Genomic DNA, 9,451 nt, shown 5'->3' on the forward strand with positions numbered 1-9,451 from the left:
CCCTCAACCCGCGACGCCATCATCTCCGCAGCCTTGGCCGCAACTTGCCGAACTCGTCACCCTGTCTCAATTCTTCTAAAAGCTAGAATCACCTTATTTAGGGCTCTTCTATCCTATATTAAAAAGAACATTCCATTAGATGAGCCTCGATACATCCAAAAAGTCAATGCATGGTGCGAAATTATACACATGGACCCATTCGTTCGTTGCCTCCTTCGCAAAGCATTCCAATCGTCCGCTGGTTAGCAACAAATTCGGTGACAACGTCACCAAGCGACGAACGATCGAGAAAAGCTTCCAGAAAAATGAACAAGATTGATTAAACTTGTACAAGCACACTTTTCAAACGCCCGCTACCATAAAAAAAAAAAGTCGTATGTAGAAAATGCAACACAGAAAACATATTCTCTTCTCTCGAGAATATTCAGATACGCTTTAATCCTGGCGTTGGCGCTTGTAGTTTCCACCTTGTCTTGGTTGACTGCCGTATGCGCGACGAGCACCTTGCTTCTTGTCCATCTTCATGCTAGAGCCGAGCTGCATGTCCACGCGCGGCGGTGTGTTGAAGCCGAAGCTCTTGGCCACCTTGACCAGATCCAATTCGTTGACGTTGAAGACTGAGCGCAGAGAGTGGGAAGCGTAGGCTTGGAGATATGAGCGGTAACCATCCTTTGCCGACTGTGAAGCATTTGTTAGCATTGCATATATCGGGTGGTGAGTTAAGCGATCTTACCTTGTTCAAGTAGTAGTTCTTGCCAATCAACATCTCCAGCTGGCTCTGAATGTTGAGAACCTTCTTCTCGGGCATCTCGAACTCGGTCAAAGGCACACGAGCCTCCTCGAGGTGCTTCAAGAAACCGACCTCGTTGGGTTGCAAGAACATCAGACTCTTACCCTTGGTGTTGGCGCCTCTGGCAGTACGACCGACACGGTGAATGTAGTCTCTTGGGTCATCCGGAGGGTCGAACTGAACAATCCAGTCGACTGCGGGAATATCGAGACCACGGGCAGCAACATCGGTACAGATCAAAGTTCCCTGCTTGGCGTTGCAGAATTCGAAGAAAGTGTTTGTACGCTTCTGTTGCTTTTGCTTGCCGTGCAAGTCCAGAACGGGCAGATCGATGTAGTTGAGGAGTTCGGCGTAGTACTTGACACAGTTACACGACGAGAAGAAGACGATGATCTTCTTCTTGGGGTGCTTCTTCAGGAAAGTGAATAGCAGGCGGAAACGCATGTCGGGTTGGCAGACGATGAAGCCCTGCTCCAGACCCTCGACGGTACTGTGCTCTTTCCTGTGGTCGACGTTGATGTAGAGAGGTCCAGGTCGCAGCGAAATTCTTGCAAGATCCTCGACCTTTGTTGTTTGTGTGGCAGAGAAGAGCATAGTCTGTCTCTCGTCCTTGGGCAGAATCTTGATGATCTGGCGCATTTCATCTTCGAAACCGACTTCGAGAATACGGTCGGCTTCATCGATAATCAAAGCCTTGATGTTCTTGTAGACAAAGCCCTGTGTGTTTTGCAAGTGATCGAGGAGACGTCCGGGAGTAGCGATGAGCAGGTTGACACCCTTGACCAGCTTCTCGGCCTCGGCGCGGCGGTTGGCACCTCCAATGACGATACCGAAAGTTTGCGAGTGGTGAGCCATGAGTTCACGGGCGACACCGAAGATTTGGAGGGCGAGTTCACGGGTGGGAGAGACGACAATAACACCGGTTCCTGTGAGAGCATATCAGTACGATTTCCGGAGATCAAAATGACAGGCGCATGCTTACCGTTTCTGGGCTTGAACTTGAGCGAGTGCAGCATCTCGATGGCGGGGATCAAGAAGGCCAGAGTCTTTCCTGAACCAGTCTTTGCAGCTCCCAGAACATCCTTTCCGGCGAGAAGAGGAGGGATACCTCTTGCTTGAATCTCGGTCATGTTCTCAAACTTCATGTCCTGGAGCGCCTTGAGTGTCTTGTCCGAGAGGTTGATGTCGGTGAACTTTTCGGGCAGAGCATCCTGTCCGGGAAGCGAGACTCCAAGCGCTGAGGGCAAGTCTGAGGGCTCGCCAATATCCTGCAAATCCTGCTCTGCATCCTCCATGGCCTCGTCTGCCTCTTCCTCGTCCGAGACTTCAGCGGCCGCATCCGCGCTGACTTCTGCGACTGTTGACTCTGCGGCAACCTCGCGCAGCTTCTCGTTCACTTCCTCCTCCTTCTCCACATCCTTTGCTCTTGCTTCGGCAGTCTTGCTCTTCTTGCGCGGCTTCACTTCAGCAAACGGGGCGGCGGCGACTTCCTCTTCGGCGACGACGGGGGCAGGCGCATCGGCAGGTTTGGCAGCACCGTGCTTTCTCTTTCTCTTCTTCGATGCGAGATCCGGATTCGACATGTTGTGCGCGTGGGTTGATTACAGTCAAATGGTAACGCGAGCAAAAAGTCGACGGCCAGCAGAGTTTGGCTGGCAGATCTTCGAACAAAAAAATTAAGGTTATCGCGCTCACCATGCCAAGGCTAGATTATCTTATCTGCACGTGATGAGGTTTTGTCCTCCATCAGAGCCTAGGACCCTTCACATCTTGATCAGCTATCAATCATACAGTATCCGTCGCAGGTAGATTGGCTGGATATGACGACTCGTGCTGTATCGCCTGGACACATATCACAAACCTTCACATTCCATCGTATAACAGCGTATGTGAATGTAGGCCCACACCGAACCCCTCTCTCCACTCGAAGCCGAGTACCGCTTTGTCAATCTCCGAACACGAAGAATCACGGAATGAAAGGATTTGTTCTGACATACGATTCTCGCTTGCAACAATCATTCTTCCTCCTTTTCCAACATCACTGCATGGTGATACTCGTGTCTAGACGTCGTGCGAAAGACTCTCTCCTGGAAGCAGTTGGCAATTTTGTTCTTGTGGTCCAACGGCAAACTGCCCGTTGCTGGGTAGATTACCTTAGATTCAGGCCGCGACAACAAACGCTTTCATGTCGCCTGCGCAACATCAATAGCAGACACTTACCAGCCTTCGATAGTTGTATATAGTCTTACGTGAGGCCGCGTACTGCGACGAGGGATAAGGCAGCTCGGCATCATCGCGAACCTACTTCGGCACGCCTTGTTCGGTACAAGCAGATGCTGCTGTTGAAGCAACACCGCTTACCACTCACCTCGGACAAATGAATGCAAGATGCGTGCCAATCATCCAAGACCTTTGTATTCATTCCGTTCCTATACCAAGGTCGGCGCAGCTACATGTTGGCATCCGTATGCAAATACGCTGAGGCCGGCCAAGGAGATCCCAATCCGTATTATGGAGCTTGGCGGCCCAGATCGAGATACGACGCGACAACTCCGCTGTTGATCTTTCGGTCATGTTCGAGAGAATGACGGGAAATGATGTTGTCATGTCGGACAGGTGAAGCAACGGTCGAACTGGATTGCAAAGGGGAAAGGAAATCTTACAATGAAGGAGAGCTCAAGGAGACTTTTAAGCAGTGCTGTCGCTGTACAATGGCCGTTCCCGGGACTGCAAGCCCGTTGTCTATTTTGAGGACGCACGGGGTTTGTTTAACAATCAGGTTCTCGAATGATGCGGTGGCTTTACGAACCGGCGTGCTGCGGATGTCGAGTGACTATGGCTGAAACTCTGCGGTGAACTGAATCTCTGTGCGTACAAGGCCGTATCCATGCTTGAGTGCAAGGCGATGAGGAGAGAGGTATTGCGATGGACGAAGAGCAGCATCAGCGCAGGGCCCAGCAGCGTTTCACATGGTTTCCCCAGCTTCTCGGTGCCGCGTAATAAACAGCAGTCTGGTGGCGCACTGATCGCCAAACGGGAAGAGTGGATTGGAGCGTCGTCTCAGGACAAGACCCCTGAAGGGAACGAGAAGAGTCGTGTGGGATAATTGCGTGAAAACAAGCTGCACAGCCCCCTTAGCGCTGGGCCATCTGTGTAAAACATCACTCGACGCAGGCCACAGGCTGATACAACAAAGAGAAAACCCATCCACTCCTTCCACAGTTTCGTTTCTGGTGTCGCCTTGTTGCAGCAGGGAATTGATTTGTGATTTGCTGGCAGAGTCATTCGTTGCAGACGGAAAAAGGAAAGATCTTTGGCTCGTTGACATCAGCTGGCGTGGCTTTGGCGCTAATCTGCGCTTGTTCGGACGGTCACGCACGTCTTCCGCTTTCGACGGCCTTTTGGCAGTGTTGAGTGTCGTGTTTCTCGCCCTTCTGCGAGGATTCCTCTGCTCCTGCTCCGACGGATCGTTGCCCATCCATCACGAACCGCCCGTCGCCGCTGCACTGCAACGCATCACTTCCCAGTTCTTTCCTACTTCTCCAACTCTTGCCCTTCCATTTTCCCCATTTCCAGCCCCCGCGCGCGCCTTCCCTCCAGCCCTTTTCCCATCACACGATTCACACCGTCACTCGCTCGGTCTACCAGACGTCAAGACTTGACTTTCCACGCCGTCCCGGTTTTACCAAGGTTCAAGGCCAAAGAGCCCTGCCGTCCGCATTTACATTCCAACCACCTTTTTGCCATCACACACCGACACACACGCACGTCTTGTCGCCTCCCCGCTCGTTCTCGCTCTCGCCCTCGCCGCTTTGAATTGCGACATCCTCCACCTCGACTGCAGGCATCAACAACAGCTTCATCTGCTCCTCCAGCACTAGCACCGCCCGGAGCATTTATTAATTGGTATTTTCTATTGTTCGCCCACCATGCGTCCTTCACGGTCGCCCCTAGGCTTCCTAATAGCCCTCTTCGCTGCTCTCATCCCTACGATCCAGGCTTCTGGCATCAACAGTGAGCGCGTAATCTCGTCGTCGTCGCTCAGCACTTGCATGTCAAACTCCAACTTCTCAGCCAGTCTGTTCAACGTCGCCTTCACCCCCGACAATCGCACTCTTACCTTCAATGTCGTCGGTGTCACCACCGTCACCGGCAACGTCACTATCGACTTGGTCGTCAGCGCTTATGGCTTGTCCATCTTTAAGAAAACACTCGACCCCTGTGAGGAAGGATGGGCCGGTCTCTGCCCCATGAACGAGGGTCAGATCGATCTCGACTCCAACATTGTGCTGCCCGCCGACTCAGTCAGCCAGATTCCTGGTATGAAGCCTCGCAAATGTCTAACTCGACTCGTCAACTAACATACTCCAGGTATCGCTTACACTGTTCCTGACCTTGACGCCAAGGTACAAGTTTACGTCAACAGCACCGACACTGGTAGAGCCACTGCCTGCGTGCAAGCCGAACTTACAAACGGCAAGACTGTCGACCAGAAGGCTGTCTCATGGACTGTCGCCGTCATCGCCGGCCTTGCTCTGTTCACCTCTGCGATAACATCCGGTCTTGGACACTCCAACACTGCTGCCCATGTCGCCGCCAACACTCTTGCCCTCTTCGGTTACTTCCAGGCTCAGTCTCTTGTCGGTATGACTGCCGTCCCTCTTCCGCCAATTGTCGCCTCATGGACTCAGAACTTCCAGTGGAGCATGGGTATCATTCGCGTCGGCTTTATTCAAGACATCGCTACCTGGTACCAGCGCTCTACTGGAGGCACTCCCAGCACTGTCATGTCTGAGTTGTCGACCGAGTCAATTGAAGTCCAGAAGCGTTCCGTCCACGTTGCTGAGCGTCTTCTCGCTCGTGGCGCCATGAAGCTTCACCAGCTTCTTCCCAGAGCCGAAGCCACCGACGCCTCGACCAAGACTGTCATTCTTCGTGGTATCGAACGTGTCGGCTTCCGCTCCAAGATTGAGTTGACCAACATCTTCCTGACTGGTTACATCTTCCTCCTCATTTTCGTCGTTTTTGTCGTTCTCGGCGTTGTGATCTTCAAGTTCATCTGCGAAGGCCTCGTCAAGATGGGTAAGATGAAGGGCGACAAATTCCAGGACTTCCGTAATGGCTGGACCACCGTTCTCAAGGGTATCCTCTTCCGTCTGGTTCTTATCGGTTTCCCTCAAATGGTCGTCCTCTGCTTCTGGGAATTCACCAAGCGTGATTCGGCTGCTGAGGTCGTTCTTGCTGTCTTCACCGTCTTCACCATGATCGGCATACTCGCCTGGGCTTCTTCCAAGGTTATCCGTCTTGCTCGTCGCTCAGTCTCGATGCACAAGAACCCCGCTTACATCCTCTACTCCGACCCCGTCTCGCTTAACAAGTGGGGCTTCCTTTACGTCCAGTTCAAGGCCACTGCCTACTACTTCATCGTCCCCGTGTTGGGCTACCTCCTTCTCAAGGGTATGTTCGTCGCCCTCGGCCAAGGAAGCGGTACTCTCCAGGCTATCGCTTTCCTCATCATTGAGGGCGTCTTCTTCATTATTGTCTGTGTTCTCACCCCATACATGGACAAGAAGACCAACGCTTTCAACATTGCCATCTGCTTCTTCAACTTCCTCAACTCCATCTTCCTGCTCTTCTTCACCGGCATCTTCTCCCTCCCTGGTCTGGTCAATGGTGTTATGGGCATTCTCTTCTTTGTCTTCAACGCCATTTTCTCTCTTGGTCTTCTCATTTCCATCCTTGTTGCTTCGGCATTCGCCATCTTCTCAAAGAACCCCGACACCAGATACCAGCCCATGCGCGACGACCGTGGCTCCTTCATCAAGTCGCAGACTCAACTCAACACTGAGCTCGACGCACTGGGTGCTACTGCTCGTGGTGAAGGCAAGGGCGGATGGAAGGGTGCTCGCATTGAAGACGATGAGGACGGCTGGTCTGGTAGTTCCACCTCCGAGCCTCGCGTCGGCGGCAACAGCTCCTCCATGGCCGGTAGATACGGCGAGATTCCTCGTTCTCCTCACGACCCTAGCATCTCGAGCTTCCCTGCCAACGATGGTCTGCCAAGGCACAACCCTCCCATGTATCTCGATGAGAAGCATGGTTTCTCGACGCCTGATGTTCGCAGCCACCACAGCCCGAGTCCGGCACGCTCACCACAACAACCAACAGGCAGAGCGAGCCCGTGGCAACGCGGCGCCGGCTATGAATAAAGGCAGCAGTACATTGAATTATTGCGGGTCATGACTTTTCTCTTTTTAACCTCTTTATTTCCATTGCTCATCATATCTTCTGTCTTCCCAAATCCTGTTGCAGGCGGCTTTCATGGAAAAGAAAGTCGAACATTGTATCAACACAACCATTTTCCAAAGACTCAAATCCTCCACCTGAAAGAAGCGGTCCGATGACACTGCAAAGTGCATCTGGCACCACTTCTTCTATCTTCTTCAGCATCCAGGCTTGACCTGTGCGATTTCTTGTTCTTTCTTCTTTCCTTGGGTTTTATTCAAATGGGGGCAGGATACCATCAGGGTTGTGAATACCCTTGAGGAAAGTGGCGTTTCTGTGTTTGCTGTTCGAGGGGGAGAAAAAGAGCTCCCTTTGTCATCATCTTTTCTCTATCCTATCTATTATCTCAGTCTTGAAGTCTGCTCTCGGAGCGACTCCAAAAATACCAGATTATGTTTATTCCAAATTATCTCATCAGATGCGAGTACTCGATGTGTGGAGTGCACAAATGGGCAAGATGGGAGAGAGAGCCAAAGTGCCAAACCGCGACCTCTTTCTGAGTTTTCGTGGTGTGTGGTTGAGAGTTGTCCGCACACACGCCCGTTTCAAAGATCTGCAGTGCGGTGACGGACACTATTTTTGCCCAATTGTCAATATAATGGAACGCTGTAATGTCTTGCACGCTTTTTCGAGAGCGGAAGAAGTCGATCTGATACGAGCTTGAGTCTACCGTCTTTTCAGTATTCCATCATTATTGACGATGGGGTTTTGTCGGTGTTGTGTTCGAGTTGTGGATGTTGAGATTTAGGTGGTGGCAGGTGGCAAGGCTTCGCGTGGTGAGGATGGGATGTCGAGGATAGGATCGTGTATAGCATTTTCTTCTTCTAGTGATGTTTTGGCTATTCTGCTGTGGTGTTCCTTTGCTGTCTTGATCATGGCTATGTGTTTATTTCCTACCTTTTTCTGTGATACTGCATTGCAGTCTAAAAGGCAGGTGTCGGTTGCCGCGATTTGTACACGGCTTTCTGAACAAGCACTCTCGAAACATAAAAATCACCTCTCACGCCTTCAAATAAAGTTCTATCGCTGTACCCTTCTGATTCCTCAAGCTCATAAATGTTCCTAACTATACTGCCATTTCAGATATCTAGATATCCCTTCGTGGCGGCTAAACCTCGCCATCGATTGCAGAAATGCTTGCTGAAACTATCACCCTGGCATGAGGCCCAAGCTTCGTGCCCGCGGGTCAGGGCTTTCGTTGCCATCAATGCCGTGCTCGCATTGTCAACAGATGGGGAAGGAAGGCATGATGGCAACACGAGGGACGGGATATCTCGTTGCCGCGCCGTTCCGTGTGCATTTCGGCATATTTTGGGCGTGTGTGTGCATTTGCATTTGCATTAAATATGCACCTGCACCTGCACCTACGGATAGGCTTGGGGAAAATCGTCACGTATTTTGCAGGTGTTGATGCCCAATTGCTTCCACAGCTTTTACCATTGGATAGCTGCGGTGACTGATTGATTGATTGTTAGAGGTACGGCGCTAGGATGAAAGCGTACGAAGATGTGTCTTTGTCACGATTTGGGGAAGATGTTTGTCGCGTCGAGAACGGACATGGGAAAATACGACGCGTCTTTCTTTTTTTTTTTCCTTCCGTTCTTGACCTTGATGGTACTTGGACGAGAGGAAGGCGTGTTTGATCGAGGGACAGGAAAAAGCCTGGACTCGCTGGAGTATTGACTGTGCTACTCGACATCTGTTTGAAGCAATCGTGATGCGTTCCATCGACGCCCGACCTATCACGACACCCCACGACTGCCCGGGCACTTTGCGATTGCTGGTCGCGTCTGAGAGCCTGCCACGAACACAATTCGTCGCAGTGTTACTGAGCAGCAATATGCCACGTCTAGAACGATGCAATCATATGAGTTGAGGTGTTCGGTATCACTATCGAGGCTCTGTCAAGCGAATCGGCCATGTTACCAATTGACGCCTGAGGTGCATGTACCTAACCATGCAACCACGGAAAGCGGCTCTTCGCTCGGGCTCCCATGGTTCCACGAGTCCTGTGCTTGCTCTTTGCTCTAGCTGGCCTCTGCAAGCGACACTAAAATCAGCAGAGATGTACAAATTGGTTCTCTCTTGACTTCAAGTATTTGCTTCGGATTTGACGTGTAGCCTTGCAAGTGGTTTGTCGTATCACGACAGACGGGGGTTCATGCATGTGCTCTATTTTCCTCGACGTGGCAGCTCGCGAGCAATAAAAACTGGGGAAGCACATCCTGACGTGTCATGCAGGTGAGTATACCGAAAACAGCAGCAAGCATATTCGATCTGTCCCGTCGGGTCGTCGAGTATGCAGAGGTAAGTTTGCGGGTAGGTAGGGTTGATATTAATAGCTTTGACCCCTTGGCCCTTGGAAGATTTGTTCTT

General features: G+C 51.5%; 2 protein-coding genes across 2 annotated transcripts; one reads left to right on the top strand and one right to left on the bottom strand.

Annotated features, from left to right (window-relative positions):
* Positions 1–144: 144 nt before the first annotated feature.
* M438DRAFT_307896 (DEAD-domain-containing protein) lies at positions 145–2,715 on the bottom strand. Its single transcript, XM_029902317.1, has 3 exons — positions 1,773–2,715; positions 734–1,716; positions 145–678 (listed from the first exon to the last, which is right to left on the bottom strand). Exons 1-3 carry the CDS (start codon positions 2,371–2,373, stop codon positions 436–438), a joined length of 1,827 nt encoding a protein of 608 aa, XP_029754658.1. The 5' UTR covers positions 2,374–2,715; the 3' UTR covers positions 145–435.
* A 2,127-nt stretch (positions 2,716–4,842) lies between these two features.
* Positions 4,843–6,999, top strand: M438DRAFT_285653 (TRP-domain-containing protein; the record flags this gene model as incomplete). Its single annotated transcript, XM_029901546.1, has 2 exons — positions 4,843–5,110; positions 5,162–6,999. 2 exons carry the CDS (start codon positions 4,843–4,845, stop codon positions 6,997–6,999), a joined length of 2,106 nt encoding a protein of 701 aa, XP_029754659.1.
* Positions 7,000–9,451: the final 2,452 nt, after the last annotated feature.

The sequence above is a fragment of the Aureobasidium pullulans genome (assembly GCF_000721785.1).
Source record: "Aureobasidium pullulans EXF-150 unplaced genomic scaffold scaffold_50, whole genome shotgun sequence".
NCBI classification, from domain to species: domain Eukaryota; kingdom Fungi; phylum Ascomycota; class Dothideomycetes; order Dothideales; family Saccotheciaceae; genus Aureobasidium; species Aureobasidium pullulans.